Source organism: Arabidopsis lyrata, assembly GCF_000004255.2.
Source record: "Arabidopsis lyrata subsp. lyrata unplaced genomic scaffold ARALYscaffold_7, whole genome shotgun sequence".
NCBI lineage: Eukaryota > Viridiplantae > Streptophyta > Magnoliopsida > Brassicales > Brassicaceae > Arabidopsis > Arabidopsis lyrata.
This window is the reverse complement of record NW_003302549.1, coordinates 4,147,302-4,170,968: the sequence shown is the minus strand read 5'-3', so window position 1 is coordinate 4,170,968 and position 23,667 is coordinate 4,147,302. Positions and strand designations below refer to the sequence as shown.

Here is a 23,667-nt window from a genome sequence, read left to right as displayed (position 1 = left end):
GTTTACTTGTATTTAAACTAGTTGCCACTGTCCCTGTTTGGTGCAATGTTACACATACCACCTGAAAATCACTATCCAGGGTGGGAATTGCACTGTATCTGTATCCAATCAAGCTTCTTCTAGAATTCTACACTTTGGTTTCAACATTATAATGGAATCCGCTAACCGAAGATGAATAAACAAAATATCACACGACAGTTAAAAACATGACACTCCTAATTAAGAAGATAAGCCAAGTTTGACAGCAAAAATCTCAATACATGGATCTCACAGACCGGTGGAATTCTTTATTGCAAGTAATGAGTATCATCAGTAGATTTTTCCTCAGAAGTAAGGCTCTCGTTGAGCTGTTGGCAGCTTCAACTCAGAATCTGAATCATCGAGCTCTATGGCTGGCGAGAAGTAGCAATCCACCATGTCTTTGCTCACATCTTGTAGGCGTGGAGGATCCCACTACAAATTTTGGAAGGCAACAAACCACAAATTATCAGAAAGTAAAACCTGGAAGATGAACATAAGGAAGAGGAGTTGCAAACGTCTAATTTTAAGGCTGAATGTTTGTATGCACCTTTGGAGCAAAGTCTTTGTCCACCAAACGGGCTCGTATACCCTATCAACAGCAAACATTTTCAATATATGCAAAAAATGATGCTTTAATTGAGAAATTGGTGATATATTTTACCTCGCAAAAGTCGCCAGAGACTGTCTTTGAGACTCCACAAATAGATATACGGTATTCACGTGTGAGACATTGATCAAGGGTTTGGAATCTACCTTCTCGTATCTAAGAAGAGAAGAAACCACCAGAGTCAGAAAAATGAAATCCTTTTTGAGAAAGGAGAAGAAGAAACTAAAAGGACTCACAGACTGCAAAGTAATCTTTAAGCTCAAAGGTGAAGCTTCTTTGATTTGTTTGAGAGTTTTCTTGCACCATTCATTGCAAGAATTAGCAGCCTCATTTTCCTGAGACATGGGTAAACATGGAAGCTTAGAACTTGACCAAACTCCAAGCCAAGTCGATCCAAAATCCTCAAATTGAAAGATATAATGCCTATGCACAAGCAAAAATCTCTTACCATAGCCTCAATGATTTCTTCAACGGTATCAAGCCCAAAATATTTATCAATCATCTCAATCCTGACAAGAATATTCTGGTTACATGATTGTGGGATATTTTAAGAGATTTTAAGATATGTAGAAAAGGTAAAAGATCTACTTGTGCAGTACACTGCTACTGTCAGGGTAAACAAGATCACCATATTGAGCAAGAGAATCCTCAATAACGGCAGGATCATCGGTCAACAGTTTACCAATCCTCTCTTCGATCAACGGAAGTCTCTGCCATAACAACTTATATAAGGAATGCGCTTAAGAGGAAAGAACAAACAAGAAACAAGGTAAGAAAACTGAATCAAACCGCGTTTAAGCAATAGTGGGTGGCAAGGCCACATGCTATCATTTCGACACCATTTAGCTTCTGCCCTGTTAGAGCCAAGTATTCCCCTGAACAAGAAAACACAAAAACCGCTTTAGAACACCAAAACATTGAAGTTAAGTATTTGTAGGCCAATCACATTCAGATCTAGAATTTGACCATCATTTTACTATACATATATGCATAGAACATGGATATAGTAAACAGATCAGCCAAAGGTGAAGTTCACCTAAATAGCCAGGAAGCCGTGAAAGGTAATAGGAAGCTCCGGCATCAGGATGGAAACCAATTTGGACTTCTGGATGGGCCAACACCTGCATACGCACGGTTGTTCAGAACACCTTCACCACGAAAACTTCCAAAGTACAAGAAAAGAAACAGTTTCACACAAAGAGAAATTCGCTATCGATAATTGACTTAAGACACAAGATGTTTAAAATACAGAGAAAATGGTTCGAACACCAACTCAGAGATTTAACTTCCTTTCTTAAGAGACTGTAGGACCTAATGTAACTACTGGATGGAATTTTTTCTATTATTACAGCGTCCACTCGAAGTTAAAGAGACTGTAGGACCTAATGTAACCAGTGATTCGTAATAATAAAGCGAGCCACATACAGTCTTATCTGTAGCCACACGAAACATCCCTGGAATTGAAACTCCACCACCACAACCCATGGTTACACCATCCATTATAGCTATCTGCAGTAAGACAGAACTCTTGAGATATAAGAGCAGGAAATAAAGTACAAATATTTCAAAACTTGCACCTTATCTAGAAAATCAGCTTCATATATTATTAAGTGGAAGAAAAAAGCAAGTTGAGCTCTTTCTAGTCACTTGTTGTCATACGAACCAATCCCATCTGATACTAACACATAGTATCTAGGGAAAGTCTAGGAATCTCACATTTGGTTTCAAATATGTTCCTTGGAGGTATACAAACTTGTACAAGTTGTCGAAAAAGAGTTTACTTTCTTCAGTATTTCCTGTGCAAAAGAAAGTGGCAATACATCAGCAATTCTTCGCAGTAAGTTCACCAGATTAACGATTGTGAAAGGGACTTGAAGCTATGGAATTGCTTGCCCTGAATCTCACAAAACATTTCCAAGTAATTTAACAATGGAAACTATTACAAGAGATGGACCTTCATTGATCGAGTGATAAAGAGGCAAGACATCTGCACCGGAACAGAACGTTTTGCCGCTACCCTTCAGAAAAAATGAAAACAGTAGCTTAATCGAGGGAGATTGTGGTACAACAATGCATCTCGTAAAAGAAGACATGATCTAATGAGAATCAGCAATGAATCTCGTAAAGGAAGCTAGAGAGTACCATACCTTCATCAAAACAAAAGAAATAGCTGGATTCTCTTCCCATGATTCGTATAGCCTCTTTAACCGACCTACCTAAAAACACAAAACAAATTTTGAGAAAACTAAAGAAACAAAATGAGCTCAAGAAACCATACTTCATATCCAAGAAGATTACCATAGGCGTAGAAAGAGCATTAAGAGAAGAGGGACTATTGAGAATAGCAGCTCTTGATTTAGCTTTTCCTTCCACCAGAACCTTCAATTACAGCAATAAAGAAAAAGGACGTAGAATTTAATTAAACCTGAAAGAAGAAGTCGATAATCTTTAAGAGAGAACCAAAAACACACACTTTAAACAATAGTATCGAATAATCTTAGCTCGAGTACAAGGATACCCAAACCCAGAATTCAATTGATCGTTTCCCTAAATTAGTATATCTAAGCTCGAACCCAATAAATTACCAACATTTCCGGAAAATGAATTCCCATTTACGATCAAATAGATAAAATGTTCAAGAGTTTCACAAAAATACTATCACATCAAGCACATTTAGCGAAGATCTAAAACAAAAGAAGAAGAAAAACCTGGTCTTCGATATCAGCATCTGCTGCGGAATAGTTTGGGAGAGCAGAAAAGCTTCTTCCATAAGAAACAGACCGAACCCATTGTAAGGGTTTAGTCACTCTCCTCAAAGCTTTCACTGTTTGCATCTCTCTCTCACTCTGTCGCTCTCCGTCGAGAAGACGCCTCTGGGTTTCCGAGGGTTTTGGGTTTTGGTTATGCCCGGCGGCGATTCCTAGCCGTCAGATCATTTCCACAATCGAAATTCAACGTCTTAACGTATGATCAGTTATGGGCTCAATATAGAGCCCATAAGGCCCAATAGATCATAGCTTAGTCAATAATCGCACTAAAAGGTACAAATCTGATTTTTAGTCGCACTAATGTGGAATAATTTTGATCGCTAATCTTTATATAATAAATCACAAGTCATTTTAAAAAAACTGCAACCCTCCCCATCTGTCATCTGGCTTAAGTCTCAATTCTTGCTCTTTCAATTTATTATCTAACAAAAGAAAATTGGATAAGAAAAAAAAAACAATTCAACTGCTTTTTACACACGTCAAGGCCTTAATACTAATTAACTTTAATAATAATTAACTTTAAATTTTTCATGTGCGTTGCACAGGCCTTAATACTAGTGATTGATAAACAAACAACAAAATTTGTAGTCCATCACTTTCACTAATCACTAAAGTTAACGACAGCAAAATCTTTATATAATCTTTATATAATAAATCACAAATCATTTTAAAAAAACTGCAACCCTCTCCATCTGCCATCTGGCTTAAGTCTCAATTCTTGCTCTTTCAATTTATTATCTAACAAAAAAAAAATGGACAAGAAAAAAAAAACAATTCAACTGCTTTTTACACACGTCAAGGCCTTAATACTAATTAACTTTAATAATAATTAACTTTAAATTTTTAATACTAGTGATTGATAAACAAACAACAAAATTTGTAGTCCATCACTTTCACTAATCACTAAAGTTAACGACAGCAAAATAGTTATGTAATGAAACAGTTAACAAATCTTTACGATTAAAGAAACACAGAACACAACTTCATCAGTTTTAGTTTAACTACCACAAATCCTAAGATCACTTATAATAAGTTACAACCATAATAATAGCTTCTCTTTACAAATTCTGTTTCTCCATGTGGATTCAGGATATCGAATGTCTGCGGCGCCGGGAAGACGAGCTAGAAGACTTGGCCGGCGGACTTTGTGAGCTTCCAGAAGAAACCTCAGAGCTCTTGTTGCTGCTCTCTCCTTTCCCCGGCCATATCTTCTCAAAGATCCTCCGTGACCTCGACGGCATCAGCTGTGCACCACCACCACTCCTTGTGCTCTTGCTTCCTCTGCTTTTCTTGCTCAGCTCCACCGTCTTCGTCGCTTCTTCTCCTTTGTTCTCCTCCGTCTTCTCAACCGGCGAGTGTGACGAAGCTGCAACAGACGTGACGGGGCTGTGATTTGCTCGGAGCTGCTCAAAGTAGAGAACTTGCACCACCATTCGTAGCGGAAGTCGCTCGTTCTGTGCAGCGTGCGTTGATGCTTCATTTGTCAGTTTCCTCACGTCCATTAACCCGCAAAGCCTCTTCTTTTCAGATTTTGTTAGCTCCGGATGTTCCTACAAAAACCAACTTCGCAGATTACAAAAATGTCCAAAAAGTTTCATTCTTTTCAGAAAAACAAGAGAGTCTGAGCAATTCTGTTTTACCTTCATGAAAGTGTCAATGGCCTTGTAGAGACCGTCGTGTATCGGCCTAGCTGATTCCGGGACTAACTCAGATAACTCAATAAAGCTAGTGAGTGTAAGATCAGAGTTAAGAGCGAGATAAGCGTCAATCAATCTTCCTACACTCAACAAAATCCCATTTCCCAAAACGAACTCCTTGTACTGATCATCTTCAGATTCACGTTTCTCATCGGCCATGAACTGTTCCACAATCCGATGAACTAATTCGACTTCATGGATCAGCAAATCTTTCACGGACGCTTCATGAAGCTTCAAGCTCACGTTCTCAACCAAGTCTTCTCTCACCGTCTCATCAGCTCCAACCAAGATCGAAACTTTAAGGAGTTTTAGCAAGAAGCTGCAAGAAGAGTAGCTCATCGCTATGTTTACCCTCGGCAACAAGAAAACAACCGTCTCGACGAGATCTTTGTTTGAAGAAGCTTTTGATGTCAAAGACTCCATAGATTCTGGTAACCACCTTGCAACATAGTATCTAAGAGCTTCAGCAATTACGCCATTGTTCATCCTTCCACTCGACTTCACAACACTCATCACCCTCTTGAACATATCAATCTCGAGCTCACATACATCTTCCACCCACCAATCTTTCGGTATCACATTCTCTTCTCTCTTCTCACGATGATACTCGACTATCTTATCGGGTCCAGATAACTTCCTGTTGTGTGTATAAGACCAAGTGATAGTCTCAGGGTTCACCAAAATCTTAGCTGAAACAGAATCTATGCATCTACCAACAAGCTTCAGATCTTCTGACCAAGGAAGAAGAGATCTTGTTGTCTGAAGCACAATGATAGAGTCTTTCCAGCTTCTGAATATGCCTGAGTTGAGGAAAACCTCGATCTTGTATATGAGGTTACCGCGATCTGCATCTTCAGTCATTTCAAGATACTCAGCTGCACATCGCACAGCGGTTATGTTGTAAGCATTGAGCGTAACAGTCATCCCATAGCAAAACTTAGCACATATCTCAAACGCTTTGTGTCCTCCTGGCATGTCAAGTATAGTGATCTCATTGGTTTCTTCCTCACTCGCCTCAAAAACCAGTCGCTGCATCCGATTGCTCTTCGATAGCAGCGGGAACTGAAAATACAACATTAAATTCCATTACAATTGTACCACTTAAGAATTCATCAGTAACTACTTCTGTTGTTAGCAATACAAAAATGTACCTTATGGAGGTGAAATGTGACCTCGCCAACATGAATAGTAACATCGCTATCAAGATCCGAAACAGCGTACCTGCGAGGAAGAATCAATGGTCAGAATAAACATTGAGACCAAGAACACAATCAGCTATACGAGGACTCTTACATATTAATTAGTCAGTACTACTTTCTTAAACACTTCAGATGTTATGTTTACATTCAAAACCATAGGCACATGCATATTCATCAAGTTTAACTCTCACCAACATAAGAATCCGAACCTTGCCTAAAAAATCCAATTTTTTTTATTATATTCACTTACAAAACAAGACAAAGGATACAAGATTCTTAGATATTTAGAGAAACAAAGCACAAGTAACAAAAGTAAAGAGAGATTCTTCACTTTCTAAATTAGAAGAAAACTCATAATCATCATTCCCTTTAGCTTTCCACTCTTTGCTCTTACAAATCAGGACCACAAAACAACAGCACATAAACAAAGACAGATCATCTAATAAATGGGCCACTCCTGAAACTCATATACCTCATTTCTTATAACTTTTCTAGCTTTTAACTTTGTGGTATTTCCCGCAAAAAAAAAAATGATGAGTGAAACCAATCACAATAATGGTCATGATGATGAAAAACTTATCCTGGTTTTTAATCTCTAAAATCAATACCAGAGTATTTTAACTGGCAAGTAACAGAGTTTAAGAAATTCTTAACCATGTTTAACTATCTCTGTTCAAATAGACAGAGCAAATGAAAATTCCGCAGGGATGTCACGGAATCTGTTTTTAACAGCTTCTGTTCAAAAAGATAGAAACCAAGAGAAGAGGGGACATATGTTTCTAAAATCCCTACAAGAACTAGACAGAGGCAACACATGTGGAGAAAAATGAATAGAAAAGAGAAGAGAAGAGAACAAAAACACAGAGCACAAAACAGTAGAAGTTTCATTTGACCAATCAAAACTATTTAAAAAAAAAAAAAAGAAGAGAAAAAACTAACAAAATTATGCTTACTTGACGAATTTGCCATCAGATTCAAATGTATCAGGCTTAGACCCTAGCTTCATGAACTTCATCTTTCTTCGTCTTCTTTACTAAAAAGAAGACACTTTAGTTTGACTCTGAAGCAGCTTTGAGCTTTACTCTCTCTCTCTCTCTCTCTCTTTAGAACCGATCAAATCAAAGCAGAACCACAGAAGTGAGAAGAAGAGAAAAAGGCAGAAAACGTTTGTTTGTTAATTAAAGTTGAGGTGGTGTTGGGAGAGGGGAGAGACCATTAATGGAAATGGGATGAATGAAAGGAGACAAGAGAAACCAAACCCATGTTTTGCCTCACTATCCTTTTGCAAGAAACCAAACACTCCTCGGACTACGGGATCTTTTTCCTCCCATCTCAACTAACCATTACTAACAGCATTTATTGGTCTCTCAACTCCAACAGAGAAGAGAAGAACTAGGCATAAAGTTGTCTACTACTTTTCTTTTTAATTTTCTTAACTTTCCAGGAAAATAAAAAGCTTTAGAAAGATAATCCCATCATCATAATCACTCACACACACATAGAAAAGCAATAACCCAAATGGCGTAAGAGAGAGATATATCGAGAGAGAGAAAAAGGCTTTGTCTTTGAGAGAATTAAAGAGAGAGAGATGATGAAATCAGACGCCGCCAATGCTTTTAAAGCGGGGACTGATCCGCTGGAGATCTTCTCTTTCCCTCTTCTTCTTCTCCTTCTTCTTCTTCTCTGTTTGGCTCAAATCTCAATGAAGGTTTATTTATTTATTCTGGTATGTATAGTAGTAATAATAGTGGATCTCTTTCCTTAGAGCAGCTTCGGGAAGGGATGAGGAATGATGATGATTTATTTTCGCTCTGACGAACTTGTCTCTCCTACTAAAATCCTTTACTCTCGTACAAATATACTATGTATATATTTCTTTAATTTATATAAAGGAAATGGAGAAAAAACTGAAGGGAACAAGAGAAAAGAGAGTGGGAATCTAGCTTGCAAATATTCTAATCTAGCCAGCTAAGTTGTTTAAATGTTACTAATTAACAACTGTTTTTCTTAATTATCCCTTTCTTTAATCACTTCCATTTGTTCTTTACGTCTTAAGTTTATGTGTACATGTATATTATCATAATAATATACAGTATGTAGTACTTTCTTTTCTCTGAAAATTAGAGATCTCTCCAATTACTCTCCTATGTATCTTCTTCGATACATCTATGAGAAAGGTAAATAAGTACACATATGATGATAATATTCCAACGCTACATAGTAAGTACATTGGCTAACTGAGTCAAAGCCTGTTTTATGTTTGACTCAAAGAACCAGATTAATTTTCCGAAAAATAATCTTTTGTTATATAGTAGATAATAGTAAAATCTCTTAACAAAAAAATATTTGCTTGCATCAATCAAGAGTAGGTTTGCACCACCTTACTTGCTTTGACTCATTCCCTTCTCCGTTTACTTTAGTTCCATTACTCTACAAATGAAAACTCGACACGTGTAATTATTGTTTCCTCTAGCTCTCTTCTTTGTAGTTGGTGTGTGAAATTGACGCGCCGTTACAGTCTTTGTAGTCCGTCCCAACGGAACCCGCTTGCCGAGAGAGAGACACACTTTGACTTTTGTTTCCGTTATTCTAGATGCTCACGAGTCGGTCACACTTTGCATTTCCTAACATTGACTTTGCATGCAAAAATGGCATTTTTTAAAAACACGGTTAGTTTCTTTATAATGTCATGGACTCTTTATAGATCAGATCTGCTACTATACTAATACTAGAAATATCTAACAAGTCAATAATTGTGTAACGAAAATATAAACAATACTAATAAGAGGAATCACACTCATATTGCATTGTCGTCATAGATAATAGATGAAATTAACTCGGCATCGACAAAACAAAACAACAACTTAATTTTTTGAAAAGCAAATGTCTTAATTTTATATGAACGTCATTTTGTCTGAAAGGAAGCTTCATGTAAAGTTAGTTTCTCCTTTTGATGTCACTATGAATATTTTTCATACCCATGAATATCTCGTGTCTCACCAAAATCCCGAATAAAAATAATCGTAGTGTTCACAACGAGATACAGTATACTCAGTCGGTCAGAATAATAATCTAATTAAAGATTGTTGCTAAACCATATGGATATGGTGGATAATTATTATTCGCTTTTGGATTATGCAAAACAAGTGAATATACAATTTATTGTCAACAAAATTGGAGTAATACAAACTGTCAAATCATCAAAACATGTGTGTTAATTTGTTTGTTTTCTCTTAAAGAGAGGGTAAGGTGATCTGCTACTTGTGTTTTCAATTTTCTTCGAGACATTAACAAAAATGGCGTAGTCAAGATCTTGAATGGACCCGATTTGGTTTACAAGGTTTTAATGTTTTTAGCCATTTTTATCGGAGTATGTAATTTGGTGGGGTCTGCAATGTCAATTTTCCTTACGTGCCGTAGCTGTTTCCACGTGATTAATTGCTCAATTATATAATATGAACACGAAACACGTATCGTAAGAGTCGCAACGTAATTATGGAGATGTAATGTATATTGGTCCCAAAGCTAAGCAAACTAAGTAGTAAATGAAGGTTGACAAGCATGCATGCTTCCTAGTGGCTTAATTATTTCAATGGTAACTAATTGATGTGTCTCTGCGTCTTCGCTAAAAAGATAAGTACATATGTTAATTTGACTTATCCTTATATGCCGGTCATGTAACTCGTTATATATATGATCCGTTATTTGTTTTATACATCAACTAAAGAATAATTTGTTTTATCACTATTCTTCATGTTATCTTTTCTTCTTCCTAAATACTTTATTCAGAAAACATCTCGTTCCAGATAATAAAATTAGATATATATGGTCTCAAATACACAAATATTAATTAAAAATATCTTATCCTTAATGCTCAAATACTTTCTTTCTTTTTTGTTAAACTATGCTCAAATACTTACGTGGCCCAACCCTAATACCTGAAACATTGGTTTCAATATTACCAAAATAATCCAAACATGAACGTTGAATTACAAGGCTATATAGATATGGAAACGAGGTCTAATCCGTTGTTTGAATCTAAAGTGCGTAAACATAGAGTATAGCACATAAGTTAATGCACCAAGCACCATGACTATGACCGATTACGACACTTGATTGACCATGCTATATTCTTCAATTTTATCAAAAAATCTCAGGCTTTTAATCCATATATATAATGTTTTTGAACCTAAATCATGGCAGACTAATTATTCTTCCCCGCTACAAAATTTATTAATTGATGTATTCTTTACTTGCATGCTGCAGATTATATGCATGGTTACACAGACTTCAAAACCTATTAAGAAGTAAGAACTCACACTCATCACTACACAATACGAAAAAAAAAAAACTCTTTGGATAATGATTCAGTCTCGCAAAAGAAGATTAGCGTCCTCGCCATCATACACGTAGCCAAAAGAGTTGCACGTACGGACATTATCATATGGGGTCTAAGGGGTATTATTATTAGAAGTGTAATTAAAACATATTTCCTCATTGGATGATATCTACAATATATAGATGCATAGGTGAGACGTTGAAAGCACAGAAGAAAAAGCAATGGCATGTGGTTTATGAGAAAAGACTAGACGTAGCTCCATTATTATGGTTGCATTATTTATATTTATACAGTCTACCTCTTTTACATTACATACATTGCATCCATATTTAATGCACTCCCCATGTTATATTATCCTTCTGTCATTTACTTTGAGATTTCTTCGTTGCAAACTTTTTTCTTTATTTTTATGTTTTTTCGAGCTTTGGATATAAATGGTAATAAGCGAACAGAAATACACTAAAATGTAATGGGTGTGGGCTGAGTGGAAAATCTTTCTATACAAAATCAGAAATTTCTGATTATAAATTGGTCATCAGTTGTTTGACTCAACCAGATAATAGGTATTAACACAATCTTCCTAGGTCTTAAGATCATACATGCTTCTATCACATCCCCTCAAGTTCGATTCAGTAACAATCTCCCATGTAAACTAAGGTTAAAGTTTCAAATCAATGCTTAAATCGTGGAAAATAAAGAATACATCAAATAACAAAAATAATTGACTGGAAGACTGCAAATGACATAATTTTATACGTAATAAATGGTATCAAATGAATATGTACCCTAAACAGAGAAATGATGGAATATACTGTATTCAATTTAGTAGATTATATTCAATATAGAAACATTCCTATCTTAAACATAGTATATAGTATTGCGTTTCTGTTTTTATGTTACAGTAAACATAAAAGCATGGCATATACAATCTATAAGACAAAGGACTACTATTAGTGAATAGTTTAAGACGATTATCCGGAAACCTCACAATTTTTCAAACCGTGGAGAATATACTAATTCAAGCGAAACCAAATTTCAATTTTGAGATGTAATGCTTTTTATTGTTTTGTCGTTGAGATGAGAATGTTTATACGTCGTCAAACGACTAATAGTAAAGGTTTAATGTTGAAAAATAATAGAAAGACAATTATAGACAGGCGTGAGCATAAGGCATCATAAACAAATGATGGTGAACACTGACTATGGGTCCAAACCTCTATAATTGCAACCTTGTGCTAGAACTCTTCCTTTTTGCTCCTTTCTTCATAAATTTCTATATAATTTCCTCCTTTTTTTTTTTTTTCTAACTTTCTACCCTTTTATAAGTAGACTAAATTCAAGTTTTTTTCGTCGATAAGTTTTTACCCTTTAGTTTTCTTCATATAAAACTTATTTGAATGATTTGGAATGTACAAATAGTTTCCGTGGAATAACTTTGGTCGTTTTCAGGTCTATCTTTATCTTATTGTTTTCTTCTTGAACATCATGAAATAAAATGATAGAAGACTCCACCAATATGGACTAGAGTAAATTGGATGTTTTGTAATAGTGGTGTGAATTTGGTAATAGTAAGCTGTATGTGCCAAATGAGAATTGTTATCTTATGGGTCTGAGGAATAAGTACACAAACCCTATTATACAAATAAAAAATAACGTATACTATTTGTTCTTTTTTGTCCACAAAATAGTGTATATATCTGTAATGTATTTATAAAATGGGGATCAACTTAATTTAAAGACGAGAATGTTGATTGATAGTTAAAATGTGTGCAGTTGGTGAGGAGAAAATAAAAGATTGTCGCCCAGGTTTTATGCTCATAAAGCAACACATGAGTGTTTCTACCTAACAGCCTATTTCAATACACTTACTTTTTTGGGCCATTAAGTGGACTCACCTAATTTTTCATATTCTAACGTTACGAATTACGATCTTATTTTATGCCAATCAACGTTTTCAAAGAGATGCGAATAACCAATTGTCTCATAGAATCAACTAGCCATAATTTTGTAGTTGACTAAAAAACTACTGTTTCTTTTCTAAAAGTTTTTATTTGACAGTAAATAATCAAAGTCGCCCACATGACTAAAGACGACAATTCAAAATAAACACAAACTGTTCGAAATATTTTAAATTGTGTTTTCTTTTTAGAGAATTAAAATATAAAAAACTTAAATCAAACTCAAGATTGCAAAACCGGATTGGAATCTTTGAATGCCATGCATGATGATTATGTGCTCTAGCTTTTAGGATATGGCCCAAAAATATCAATACACACCTCTCAAGCCCACATTAATGGCCCTATTTTTTATAAGCTACATGACACGAGAAATGTAAGAGGAGGATTGGGTGATCTAAACTATACGCACGCATTCAAAAGACTTATAAACGATCACCACCCCCAAAGCATGGCACAACTACAAATAATTTTTTTTAAAGGATCTGCAAAAATAGTAGTCTTCCCAAATCGGAAAATCATCTTTCATAAGACTTGTAAAACTGTTACACATTGTAAATTATGTCTTCACTCGGTAAACTTGATATCGTTCTGAAATAATATATACCTTTGATACCTCTCTATAAAAACACAATTTATGTTCTATATATCCCTCCCATTTTATTTTTCTGCTTTTTTTTTTTTTGGTAAACATTTTTTTTTTCTTCTGCTTTCTCTAGTAGTTGATATAATCTATTCTTGCACTCGTTATGTTATTTTATTACAAGAAAAAAAAAGGTTCCAACAAGAACATTGAGCATGAAGCAAGAACAAAAATACAAAAGCAAAAAAAGAAAAGATAAACCCTTCAATTCTTCCCTTGAAATTTTACTTTCTTGGATGTGTATCTTCGGGTTTAGCTGTCCCTGTGGCAGCCTTAGCTACATCAGTGGCAGTAGCTTCCGGCTTTTTCTTAGCATACATTACAGTGTACATGATGGCACCAGAGATAGCTAATCCGGCTAGAGCCATCGTGGTGTAACTGTATGGCAAGTTACGGCGTTGGTGAAGAACACCACCTGGATTACTTCCTGGCGGCCTCTTGGATGACTCAACGCCGGCTGCTTTCACTCCCTCCGAGCTCATCTTTGTCGTATCTGCCGTTTTCCTCCAGTCATCTTCTCCAGCCATGCTTATGCTTTCTTCAATGTTTTTTTTGTAGCTTGGGAGTTGGGACTACACTAAACCATAGAAGAAACAGCTTTGTTTTAGCTAGCTATACGGTTTTGGAGATGGTAAGAGTCATGAGGACACGTAGTGACGTTTGAGTTTGTTATTGTGTTCAATAAGGGACACCTAGCTAATTCTCTATGTTTTCTATAATAAACATATTAGGCAGGTGTCATGCCTTAGAATGATAACTAGGCCAGGTGCCAAATTGGGTTTGATTTTTAAATTATGATCAAAATGCGCAACGTTGGAAGTTTTTTTTGTCTTCTGCTTCTTATGGGCCTTTTAGGCGATATGTCTTTTATTCATCTTTTATCAATTTGAAGGCCCAACATTATCAAAATCCAATTCCACTAGCAAACGAAAAGTAAAGTACAAAAAGTGAAAAAGCAAAAAAAACAGAAACAGCTAAGCTTGACCAGTCTTCCTAGAAGACCGTGAAATCACTTTCTCTATCAGAGTTCAGGTTTTGTCTCAATCCTAACCGTTACGTTACCTTTATCATCTCCCAACGGATACATTAACATTTACCAATATTTCCTTTTAATTTTCGTATTCTTAAACGGCTAGTTTCCAAGTCCTCCACCTCTATAAAAACCACACAAAATCCACTCACATTCTTCATCTTCAACATACTAAAACACATTACACACACTAATACTTTCGAGGTTTTGAATTCAGTACAGAAAGTGATTAATTTATAATCAATGGCTTCTTCTTCTCTTCTAGTTACCATCTTCCTCTGCATTTCTTTCTTCTTCTTCTTGTCCGTGGATGCAAATGAGGTTACCGTCGGAGGAAAATCCGGTGACTGGAAGATCCCTCCTTCCTCTTCTTTCTCTTTCAACGAATGGGCTCAAAAGGCTCGCTTCAAAGTCGGCGACTTTATCGGTAAGTCCTCAATTTTTAACTTTTTTTTTTTTCAATTAGACTTGGACATTTTTGTGTAATCTTCAATGTATATACTCTGTTTCTGACATTGTCATATGTTTATTTCAGTTTTCAGGTACGAAGCCGGTAAAGACTCGGTTCTGCAAGTGACACGAGAGGCTTACGAGAAATGCAACACCACTAGCCCTAAAGCCAGCTACACCGACGGGAACACAAAGGTGAAGCTAGACCAAGCCGGTCCGGTCTACTTCATCAGTGGAACAGAGGGTCATTGTCAAAAGGGTCAGAAGCTACGCCTAGTCGTCATCACTCCTCGTAACTCTGCTTTCTCTCCAGCTCCTTCGCCATCTGAGTTCGACGGTCCCGCCATAGCTCCTACTAGTGGTGCCGCTAAGCTCACCGGCGGATTCAGTGTCGTATTTGGCCTTGTTCTTGGATTATGGGCCTTCTTCTTTTAAAAGAGAAATTTAGTCTGAAATTCTATTTATTAATTTTCGAATATGAAGTAGAATCTAAATCTTTGTTATTTACTATATTAAATTTATTATTTCATTGAAATTGTTCTTCCTCTTGTTTACTTCTGGATAAATTAGTTGGATCTATCAACAATCAAGAAAAACAAAAAAAAAAACTGAATGAGAATTTTGAATTAGTACCCCAAAAAAGTAATTAAAATCAGTTATTATGAAAAAAGGTTTGAATATTATTAGTTTAGTACTACCAAAAAAATATCGCTGTCGTTGAATAGAGGCTTATAAAAATGGGCCTGTATTGGGCCTGAAGATATTTTGGGAGGGAAGCAAAACGGTAAGGATCGAGTGGAGCGAGTTGCTGATTTTATCCTCTCGGCAAGTGTTTTTTTATTCTGCTTCGAAAATTCTTTCTTCGGAAATCTCCGGTTCACCGAAATCGACTCCGTCGCGTTCTTTTTTTGCCGGTGAACGGAGACGAATCAAAATGCTCATAACTATTCATCACGTCCTTGTGTTCTGTTAGTTGCATCTTCGCCACTTGAAATGTGATGAATCATCATCGTTAACCTCTGTTTCGTTTCAATTTTGCCGGGGAATTGTTTTGCTTGCTTGACTTATCTCGAAAATGGTCGCGTTACTCTGCTCTACGAGTCTGTGTGGTGATATTACAGTCGGTGATGCTTTTCTGATTAGTAACAGCAAAGCAAAATGTTGTTGGAGACGCGATAATTTGGTTACTGGAGAATTAAAGTTCCACGCTTTGAAGATTGGGTCTCGGAAGAAACACTGGAGAATGAAGAGTATGAGATGTAGTTTAGTATCCATGAAAAGTTCTGGCTTTTCGGGTTCTATGATAAGAAAGAGCTCAAAACCTGATTTGTCATCGAGTGAAGTAGCGAGGGTTTTAATGTCGTTTCCTGATACTGATTCTTCGTTTTCTTATTTCAAATCAGTGGCTGGGAATTCGAATTTGGTTCACACTACTGAGACTTGCAACTACATGCTTGAAGCTTTGAGGGTTGATGGCAAAATTGAGGAAATGGCTTATGTGTTTGATTTGATGCAGAAAAGAATCATAAAGAGGGATACTAATACTTACTTGACTATTTTCAAGTGTCTTTCTGTGAAAGGTGGATTGCGACAAGCGCCTTTTGCACTTCGGAAGATGAGAGAATTTGGTTTTGTGTTGAATGCATATTCATACAATGGATTGATTCATCTTCTGCTTAAGTCTAGGTTTTGCACAGAGGCAATGGAAGTTTATAGAAGAATGATCTTGGATGGTTTTAGGCCTAGTTTGCAGACTTACTCTTCACTTATGGTAGGATTGGGAAAAAGAAGGGATATTGAATCTGTGATGGGTTTACTTAAAGAGATGGAGACTTTGGGATTAAAGCCGAATGTCTACACGTTTACGATATGTATTCGGGTGCTTGGTAGGGCGGGTAAGATTAATGAAGCATATGAAATACTGAAGCGAATGGATGATGAAGGATGTGGACCTGATGTAGTTACTTACACTGTTCTTATTGATGCTCTGTGTACTGCTAGGAAGCTCGATTGTGCTAAGGAGGTTTTCGCAAAGATGAAAACGGGAAGACACAAACCGGATCGTGTAACTTACATTACTTTGCTGGACAGGTTTAGTGATAACAGAGATCTGGATTCAGTAAATCAGTTTTGGAGTGAAATGGAGAAGGATGGTCATGTACCTGACGTTGTAACCTTTACCATTCTCGTGGATGCTCTGTGCAAAGCTGGGAATTTTGGTGAAGCATTTGCTAAATTGGATGTGATGAGGGACCAAGGTATCTTACCGAACCTCCATACATACAACACTTTGATTTGCGGTCTTCTAAGAGTTCACAGGTTGGATGATGCACTTGAAATTTTTGATAATATGGAGTCTCTGGGCGTGAAGCCCACTGCTTATACGTACATAGTATTCATTGATTACTATGGAAAGTCTGGAGATTCCGTCAGTGCTCTTGAGACTTTTGAGAAGATGAAAACCAAAGGAATAGCTCCGAACATTGTAGCCTGTAATGCATCTCTCTACAGTCTAGCAAAAGCGGGAAGGGACCGAGAAGCGAAACAAATCTTCTATGGCTTGAAAGACATAGGGCTGGTCCCTGATTCAGTAACCTATAACATGATGATGAAGTGCTACAGTAAGGTTGGGGAGATTGATGAAGCCATAAAGCTGCTTTCTGAGATGGTGGAGAACTGTTGTGAACCTGATGTTATTGTTGTTAACTCTTTGATCAATACGCTTTACAAAGCTGATAGAGTAGATGAGGCGTGGAAGATGTTTATGAGAATGAAGGAAATGAAGCTCAAGCCTACAGTTGTGACTTACAACACATTGCTCGCAGGTTTAGGCAAAAACGGAAAAATTCAAGAGGCCATTGAGTTGTTCGAGGGGATGGTGCAGAAAGGTTGTCCACCTAACACAATAACTTTCAACACTCTCTTTGATTGTCTTTGCAAAAATGACGAGGTGACTCTAGCCTTGAAGATGTTGTTCAAGATGATGGACATGGGTTGTGTCCCAGATGTTTTTACTTACAATACGATTATCTTTGGTTTGGTGAAGAATGGTCAAGTCAAAGAGGCAATGTGTTTCTTTCACCAGATGAAGAAACTGGTGTACCCTGATTTTGTTACCCTCTGCACCCTTCTCCCAGGTGTTGTCAAGGCTGGTTTAATCGAAGATGCTTACAAAATCATCGCCAATTTTCTTTACAGCTGTGCAGACCAACCGGCCAATCTTTTCTGGGAAGACTTGATGGGCTCTATATTGGCTGAAGCTGGAATAGACAACGCCGTTTCATTTTCTGAGAGATTGGTAGCTAATGGGATTTGTCGAGATGGTGACTCGATCCTGGTGCCAATAATCAGATATTCTTTTAAACATAATAACGCCTCAGGTGCTCGAATGTTATTCGAGAAATTCACAAAAGATCTTGGTGTCCAACCCAAACTTCCGACCTATAATCTGCTAATCGGCGGGCTTCTTGAAGCTGATATGATTGAAATAGCACAGGACGTGTTCCTACAGGTGAAGAACACTGGTTGCATCCCAGATGTGGCTACCTACAACTTCTTGCTTGATGCTTATGGAAAATCAGGAAAAATCGACGAACTGTTTGAGATATACAAAGAGATGTCTGCCCATGAGTGCGAACCAAACACAATAACTCATAACATTGTCATCTCCGGGCTTGTGAAGGCAGGAAATGTGGATGATGCTCTTGATTTATACTACGACCTTATGAGTGATCGAGACTTCTCCCCAACTGCCTGCACGTATGGTCCCCTTATCGATGGCCTCTCTAAGTCAGGAAGATTATATGAAGCAAAACAACTCTTTGAAGGAATGTCGGACTACGGTTGCAGGCCAAACTGTGCTATCTACAACATTCTCATTAACGGGTTTGGAAAAGCGGGTGAGGCTGATGCAGCGTGTGCGTTGTTCAAAAGGATGGTAAAAGAAGGAGTAAGACCGGATCTCAAGACTTACTCGGTTCTAGTAGATTGCCTTTGTATGGTCGGAAGAGTGGATGAAGGCTTGCATTACTTCAGGGAGCTGAAGGAATCAGGCCTCAATCCCGATGTAGTATGTTACAATCTCATTATTAACGGACTCGGAAAATTTCATAGACTTGAAGAAGCTCTTGTGCTTTTCAACGAGATGAAGAAGAGCAGAGGAATCACCCCTGATCTTTACACTTACAACTCCTTGATTTTAAATCTGGGTATCGCCGGAATGGTGGAAGAAGCAGGGAAAATTTACAATGAGATACAAAGAGCAGGTCTTGAACCGAATGTTTTTACATTTAACGCTCTGATCCGCGGATACAGTTTGTCTGGAAAACCTGAGCACGCTTACGCTGTGTATCAGACAATGGTGACCGGTGGTTTTAGCCCCAACACAGGAACATACGAACAGCTCCCCAATAGAGCTTGACATTTTACACAGCTAATACACAGTAGAGCTTTATGTCCATGTGAAGTGTACAAAACATAACGTTGTGTAAATGTCTTATTGTTTTCTTTATTTACATGACGATGATATGTTCTTTAAGGCCAACAACATTTTCACATCAATTATTTCTTCTGCATTATGGGAGCTCGTGAGACAAAAGTCTGCACGCGGAGAAAATGGTGGAATACTGAAATCCCCAGAAACGTCAGGTTGTGATATATAACTGTCTTTCAAAATGATTTACAATCTGAACCAAAATACTAGATCTAGATGGGATCTTCCGTGACCCTCCTGAGGATGGGGCTAGTTTGATGAGCTCGGCTCATAGTGGTTTGCTTCGGCCTGGCTTGGTTCCAGTTTTAGTTCGGTTTCTGATGGAGTAGGTTCCGTGGACTGAACAGGCTTCTTGAATTGAACCAAGATCATGGTCATGTTATCACAGCCTTCACCACCTGCGGTGTTTGGAGCCAGACATCTATCGAGAACTTTTTCACATACCACGGAGAGTTTGGTCTCCTGAATGTCACCAATCAAAAGAAAGAAACTCTAGAATCCAGAAAAGGATAGACTGGAAAAAGAACTGTAATCCAAAGGAAGAAAAATCAAGTTAGCTTACTGAATTCAATTGTTCATGTATGAAATCAACGAGTTGTTGGCTTGTCATGCAATCCCTGCAGATATGAGATGAACCAAGACAGGTGTATTAATATCACTACCAACAAATGAACTTGTTTGGAGAAAAAATATAAAAACTTTTTCAAATTGAATTTTACCAAATTCCATCGCAGGCAAGAACAAGGAAATCATCATCATCGCAGAGTTCAACCTGAAGAGAAAAACTATAATTGTTATAAAAGATGTCTCAGGAAAAAGAGAAGTGGTATTAGACCACTTACAGTGTTTACATCTGGATTGGCGGTAACTATTTGCTTTTCAAATGACAAAAACTTATTCTGCTTGAATTCCATGTCACCTGTAAAGAGACAAAGAGTTGCTCCAGTCAGACATTGCATGTAAACAACTATATAAGTTGGCAAGTTGCATTGTGTGAGAAGAGGTTACCAATAGCTCGTGATAGATTTAAGCTTCCATTGACTCGCCCTGCATGTATAAAGCCACCAGCTTTCAATATCCTTTCTTTCTCAGCTTCAAGATCTGGTTTGTGATCTCTAGAAAGATTGTAAGCCTGTAGACAGGGACACACGTTATAACAAAAAATTAAAAATGCCAAAAAGTCTTAATTAAACACTTCAAAATGGTATTTTACCTGATTTTTTCTGGATATCACACAACGTGAGTCACCTGCATTTGCAACAAATAGCTGTTTGTCTCTAATAACAGCTACGCATGCCGTGCTACCAGAATTAGGCCCAGCAAAATCAGAATGAGGACCCTATTTTGACAACGGAAGCACAAGTCTTAGATCTAACTTTACTTTTGCCTATTGATAGAAGCAGTGAGACTGAAAGCAATATGCAGCTAGGGAATATTTACTTCCTCAAACGCCCAAGCATCAGGTTTATTAGCGTTATCCCCACTTCTTGGTGACCATATAAGCCCTTCAATCATCCCGCTGAACTTATTGATTTTGTCACCGAGTACTGCTAACTCTCGCCATCCTCTTTGTCCTTGCATCATCTCATCCATTCTACAATAACCACAGCGACAAGAGAAAACACTTTAATGCAGAACTTCACCCAAAAATAGACTCTAGCTAGCTGCTGTAAACTTTCTTTAGTCGGTATACAAAAAAAAGCTCGATACGAAAGAGGCAGAAACGATAGTGTCACCTGAAAAATGCTTTTTGAAGAGAAGTTCCTACGTCTCCAGCTGCATATGCCTCATTACTGAGAACCTGCTGATGTAGATACTTGGCGCAGAACTTTGAAACAACTTTACCTACAGCACTAGTCAAAATCATTTGAGATTCCATGTACAACAAGAACAAGAATCACCAAGTACAAGCTATATAAACAAGTTTGAAGCCGGATAATTCACCAAAAAGACAAATGTTCTTTTTTTTTTTACCTCCATGACCATCATAGACACCCAAAAAGGAAGTGTTATCATCGAGATCAAGAATTGCAGCATGCTACCCAAAGTTCAAAAAAACCATTGTTTGAATCAGTAAGGAAACAAAATCTGCAAAAAAAAGAAAGGTTTCAACTTTTTTAACAGTCACTCACCGCATCTTCCATGGACGCACGCCAACCTTGCATAGAGGATAAACCATATCTGAGTTTATCATTTTCGCCGTCTTCTGAGAACTTATCTGTTTTCGGAGTACTTAGATATATACCCATCTCTTTCTCTGCAACGAAAAATTAGACATTCCTTCATGAATCAAAACTATTCTTGATTACATAAATCTATCAGAATCTTAAAAGAAGATACAATTTATGAGCTAAAAGATGAAAAATCAAAAGAGACCGACCCTGTGATCTTAATCTTTTAGAGCTATTCAAGAAATCGAAACCAAAACAAAGAGGAATGAATCGATTATAGTTTTGCTTTAACATACCAAGATTTGAATATGAAGAATTCAAAAGGAAGTAGGTGATGAAGTTGTACGAGAAGCTTGGTTTTCTCACATATCTGGCCGGAGAAAGGCAAGACCTTTGGTAGGAGACAATCCTGATTAGAGGAAGAAGAAGAAGAAGAAGAAGAGGAAAGTTTTGATTTGGGATCAAAATTCAGATTGTAGCCCCCCAAAAAAGAGAGAAAAAGTCTGTTTTTGTTTTGCCTTAGAAAAACAACGAAAGTTCTTGAGAGTTTGTTTCTTTTCTCCTTACTTGCCACCACAACACACTATTTTTACTTACACTACTAATACAATAATGTATTACTTGACTCTTTATGATTTGGTAGATCATTTGGATTGGCCTTAATTAGCTGTGTTCTTTATAAGCTTACAATTTTCAACTGTATAAAATCAAAACTCTAAATGTCAAAATCCAGCCAGTATTATAGGTTTCAAAATTTTATGGATTGATATCTCAAACACACATGTCATGTATTGTTTCAAAAAAAAAAAAAAACAGCTGTCTTGTTATAAAAAAAACACACATATCCACCTTGCTGTCTTGTTATAGCCCGTGCAACGCACGGCCCTTTTTCAACATTAGAGTAGACATCTTCTGCAAGTTTACCCCATAAGGCAACATCAATAAGTGAATCCCTGAGAAAGAAAAAGAATTGTTTAAGAAACATCAATAAGCGAGTCTCTTCTGAAGATTTCAAACATGAATAAAGGATGAATTTTAAAATTACCCAAGATCTTTAAGCTGAAGATTAAGCAACTTTGTTGGACCTTCAGCAGTAGTGATACTCTTAACTTCATTCATCCCAACAATCTCACCAATAATGTCTGCAAATTTGGAAAATTACATTGAGAAATAACTTATAGATGAATAGGAAAAATAAAAGTGGTGGAGATAACGTACCAATGAATATAGTATCATCATTTCTTCTTGCTAATATCTCAGGAAAAGGACATAAGTTGAAACACGCTTCTAGATTAGGAATCTCCTCGCTTGGTTTAACACATGTGTAGAATATGAAATTGATCTTGTAAGGATGGTCACAACTCCGAAATTTTCCTAGATTTGGGCATAATTCAAAGTTCATAAGAACACAACATTTCCCTTCTTTTAAGTCCTTCTGAAATTTATCGAGTAATTTTCCTTTTACAGAAGCTTGTATCCTACTTCCCTGTGAATAAACGACAAACAACTAAATAATTCAACAAAGTAATTTTAGAATACATATTGCAGCTCAAACTTTAGAATAAAAGGTGAACTTTAGAATACCTTTTCATCCACAAGGAGAAGATCGATTCCTGTAAATTCTTCTGGTTTATCCTTTTTTGGAAAACCCCAAAGACGGACAATTCGAACGTTGATTTTACATGGATCTGTTGCTAGAGTTAATTGGGAAATAGGTGTAATTTCGAGTGGCATGTCTAGAGAATTAAGTTTGCAATATAAACCTGCAAATCCAAAATCAAATGTAAAATTAAAAATTATATGAAGAATAAGAAGAAAGTGTTAAATAGAAAATAGGATGGGTCTCGGTAAGGCACGACGTGTGAAGAACGATGAAGAACAAAGTAAACCAAATTTGATAAATTAGAACACAAAATTTGTAAATTGAGAGATTTTGCAATAGAAGTATCAGTTGGAATTACCCGATTAGAGCTAGAGGGAACATAAATCAAAAAAGGAAGAGGTCCGATAGCTTTATGTATGAAGCCATGTTGTTGTGCTATTGTTGAGAAGTGGAGCTTGATATCCAGATCGTGGGAGAAGAGGGGCAGCAGTTGTGTAAAAAAAATAATTTGTCGTCAATTTCTTTTTTGTATTTTAAATAAGTTTTTGATTGATAATTGATAAATAAAGGCAGAAAAGAACCGAGAGAAATAAGTAGTTGAAAAGTAAAAGTAGAGAATTTGGGGTTTAAGACAGGTGTGAGAAGGATAGAGCTGCAGTTAATAGTAAAATGACTTGTGATTTATTAGATAG

At 36.8% G+C, this 23,667-nt stretch overlaps 7 protein-coding genes across 10 annotated transcripts; 2 read left to right on the top strand and 5 right to left on the bottom strand.

Moving 5' to 3' along the window:
- Nucleotides 1–79: 79 nt before the first annotated feature.
- On the bottom strand, nt 80–3,572 carry LOC9303350 (3-hydroxyisobutyryl-CoA hydrolase-like protein 2, mitochondrial). The gene is made up of 14 exons (XM_021017231.1): nt 3,337–3,572; nt 2,927–3,007; nt 2,776–2,844; nt 2,583–2,646; nt 2,345–2,424; nt 2,054–2,137; nt 1,665–1,749; nt 1,418–1,503; nt 1,217–1,338; nt 1,077–1,137; nt 865–963; nt 683–784; nt 569–610; nt 80–453 (listed from the first exon to the last, which is right to left on the bottom strand). The coding sequence occupies exons 1-14, from the start codon at nt 3,460–3,462 to the stop codon at nt 325–327; spliced, it is 1,230 nt and encodes a 409-aa protein (XP_020872890.1). The 5' UTR covers nt 3,463–3,572; the 3' UTR covers nt 80–324.
- Nucleotides 3,573–4,323: 751 nt separating this feature from the next.
- On the bottom strand, nt 4,324–8,357 carry LOC110226592 (BTB/POZ domain-containing protein NPY1). 3 transcript variants are annotated; one of them, XM_021018560.1, is made up of 4 exons: nt 7,246–8,357; nt 6,245–6,314; nt 5,037–6,155; nt 4,324–4,946 (listed from the first exon to the last, which is right to left on the bottom strand). In XM_021018560.1, exons 1-4 carry the CDS (start codon nt 7,305–7,307, stop codon nt 4,482–4,484), a joined length of 1,716 nt encoding a protein of 571 aa, XP_020874219.1. In that variant the 5' UTR covers nt 7,308–8,357; the 3' UTR covers nt 4,324–4,481. The 3 variants fall into 3 exon arrangements, with proteins under 3 accessions (XP_020874219.1, XP_020874221.1, XP_020874220.1); XM_021018562.1 differs by having other exon boundaries at nt 6,624–8,356; XM_021018561.1 differs by lacking the exon at nt 7,246–8,357 and adding an exon at nt 6,387–6,455.
- A 4,726-nt stretch (nt 8,358–13,083) lies between these two features.
- LOC9305382 lies at nt 13,084–14,023 on the bottom strand. The gene has a single exon (XM_002867231.2). The coding sequence runs from the start codon at nt 13,754–13,756 to the stop codon at nt 13,454–13,456; it is 303 nt and encodes a 100-aa protein (XP_002867277.1). The 5' UTR covers nt 13,757–14,023; the 3' UTR covers nt 13,084–13,453.
- Nucleotides 14,024–14,329: 306 nt separating this feature from the next.
- LOC9305381 (early nodulin-like protein 1) lies at nt 14,330–15,335 on the top strand. Its single transcript, XM_021016523.1, has 2 exons — nt 14,330–14,686; nt 14,795–15,335. The coding sequence occupies exons 1-2, from the start codon at nt 14,503–14,505 to the stop codon at nt 15,142–15,144; spliced, it is 534 nt and encodes a 177-aa protein (XP_020872182.1). The 5' UTR covers nt 14,330–14,502; the 3' UTR covers nt 15,145–15,335.
- A 109-nt stretch (nt 15,336–15,444) lies between these two features.
- Nucleotides 15,445–19,246, top strand: LOC9303349 (pentatricopeptide repeat-containing protein At4g31850, chloroplastic). The gene has a single exon (XM_002869263.2). The coding sequence runs from the start codon at nt 15,785–15,787 to the stop codon at nt 19,127–19,129; it is 3,345 nt and encodes a 1,114-aa protein (XP_002869309.1). The 5' UTR covers nt 15,445–15,784; the 3' UTR covers nt 19,130–19,246.
- LOC9303348 (probable protein phosphatase 2C 60) lies at nt 19,201–21,948 on the bottom strand. Its single transcript, XM_021016521.1, has 11 exons — nt 21,669–21,948; nt 21,334–21,458; nt 21,176–21,239; nt 20,938–21,046; nt 20,642–20,795; nt 20,415–20,540; nt 20,210–20,333; nt 20,044–20,120; nt 19,921–19,973; nt 19,764–19,818; nt 19,201–19,663 (listed from the first exon to the last, which is right to left on the bottom strand). The coding sequence occupies exons 2-11, from the start codon at nt 21,448–21,450 to the stop codon at nt 19,451–19,453; spliced, it is 1,092 nt and encodes a 363-aa protein (XP_020872180.1). The 5' UTR covers nt 21,451–21,458; nt 21,669–21,948; the 3' UTR covers nt 19,201–19,450.
- A 168-nt stretch (nt 21,949–22,116) lies between these two features.
- Nucleotides 22,117–23,493, bottom strand: LOC9305380 (replication protein A 70 kDa DNA-binding subunit A). Of its 2 annotated transcripts, XM_021016522.1 has the most exons (5): nt 23,334–23,493; nt 22,957–23,135; nt 22,591–22,858; nt 22,418–22,514; nt 22,117–22,325 (listed from the first exon to the last, which is right to left on the bottom strand). In XM_021016522.1, exons 2-5 carry the CDS (start codon nt 23,104–23,106, stop codon nt 22,169–22,171), a joined length of 672 nt encoding a protein of 223 aa, XP_020872181.1. In that variant the 5' UTR covers nt 23,107–23,135; nt 23,334–23,493; the 3' UTR covers nt 22,117–22,168. The 2 variants fall into 2 exon arrangements, with proteins under 2 accessions (XP_020872181.1, XP_002867275.1); XM_002867229.2 differs by lacking the exon at nt 23,334–23,493 and having other exon boundaries at nt 22,957–23,327.
- Between the last annotated feature and the right edge of the window lie 174 nt (nt 23,494–23,667).

What these genes read in the sequence shown, in the direction of transcription:
- LOC9305381 (XM_021016523.1), top strand. Translation starts at nt 14,503, where the DNA reads ATGGCTTCTTCTTCTCTTCTAGTTACCATCTTCCTCTGCATTTCTTTC. An exon ending in CAAAGTCGGCGACTTTATCG is followed by an intron (nt 14,687 to 14,794) that starts GTAAGTCCTCAA and finishes TGTTTATTTCAG; the next exon opens with TTTTCAGGTACGAAGCCGGT.
- LOC9303349 (XM_002869263.2), top strand. Translation starts at nt 15,785, where the DNA reads ATGGTCGCGTTACTCTGCTCTACGAGTCTGTGTGGTGATATTACAGTC.
- LOC110226592 (XM_021018560.1), bottom strand. Translation starts at nt 7,307, where the DNA reads ATGAAGTTCATGAAGCTAGGGTCTAAGCCTGATACATTTGAATCTGAT. An exon ending in TCTGATGGCAAATTCGTCAA is followed by an intron (nt 6,315 to 7,245) that starts GTAAGCATAATT and finishes TCTTCCTCGCAG; the next exon opens with GTACGCTGTTTCGGATCTTG. An exon ending in TCACATTTCACCTCCATAAG is followed by an intron (nt 6,156 to 6,244) that starts GTACATTTTTGT and finishes TTGTATTTTCAG; the next exon opens with TTCCCGCTGCTATCGAAGAG.
- LOC9303348 (XM_021016521.1), bottom strand. Translation starts at nt 21,450, where the DNA reads ATGGGTATATATCTAAGTACTCCGAAAACAGATAAGTTCTCAGAAGAC. An exon ending in TGATATCCAGAAAAAATCAG is followed by an intron (nt 20,334 to 20,414) that starts GTAAAATACCAT and finishes CCCTGTCTACAG; the next exon opens with GCTTACAATCTTTCTAGAGA. An exon ending in CCAATCCAGATGTAAACACT is followed by an intron (nt 19,974 to 20,043) that starts GTAAGTGGTCTA and finishes TTTTCTCTTCAG; the next exon opens with GTTGAACTCTGCGATGATGA.
- LOC9305382 (XM_002867231.2), bottom strand. Translation starts at nt 13,756, where the DNA reads ATGGCTGGAGAAGATGACTGGAGGAAAACGGCAGATACGACAAAGATG.
- LOC9305380 (XM_021016522.1), bottom strand. Translation starts at nt 23,106, where the DNA reads ATGCCACTCGAAATTACACCTATTTCCCAATTAACTCTAGCAACAGAT. An exon ending in TGATGATACTATATTCATTG is followed by an intron (nt 22,515 to 22,590) that starts GTACGTTATCTC and finishes CCAAATTTGCAG; the next exon opens with ACATTATTGGTGAGATTGTT. An exon ending in CTTCAGCTTAAAGATCTTGG is followed by an intron (nt 22,326 to 22,417) that starts GTAATTTTAAAA and finishes TTTCTTTCTCAG; the next exon opens with GGATTCACTTATTGATGTTG.
- LOC9303350 (XM_021017231.1), bottom strand. Translation starts at nt 3,462, where the DNA reads ATGCAAACAGTGAAAGCTTTGAGGAGAGTGACTAAACCCTTACAATGG. An exon ending in GAACATATTTGAAACCAAAT is followed by an intron (nt 2,138 to 2,344) that starts GTGAGATTCCTA and finishes GTCTTACTGCAG; the next exon opens with ATAGCTATAATGGATGGTGT. An exon ending in TAAAGATTACTTTGCAGTCT is followed by an intron (nt 785 to 864) that starts GTGAGTCCTTTT and finishes TTCTCTTCTTAG; the next exon opens with ATACGAGAAGGTAGATTCCA.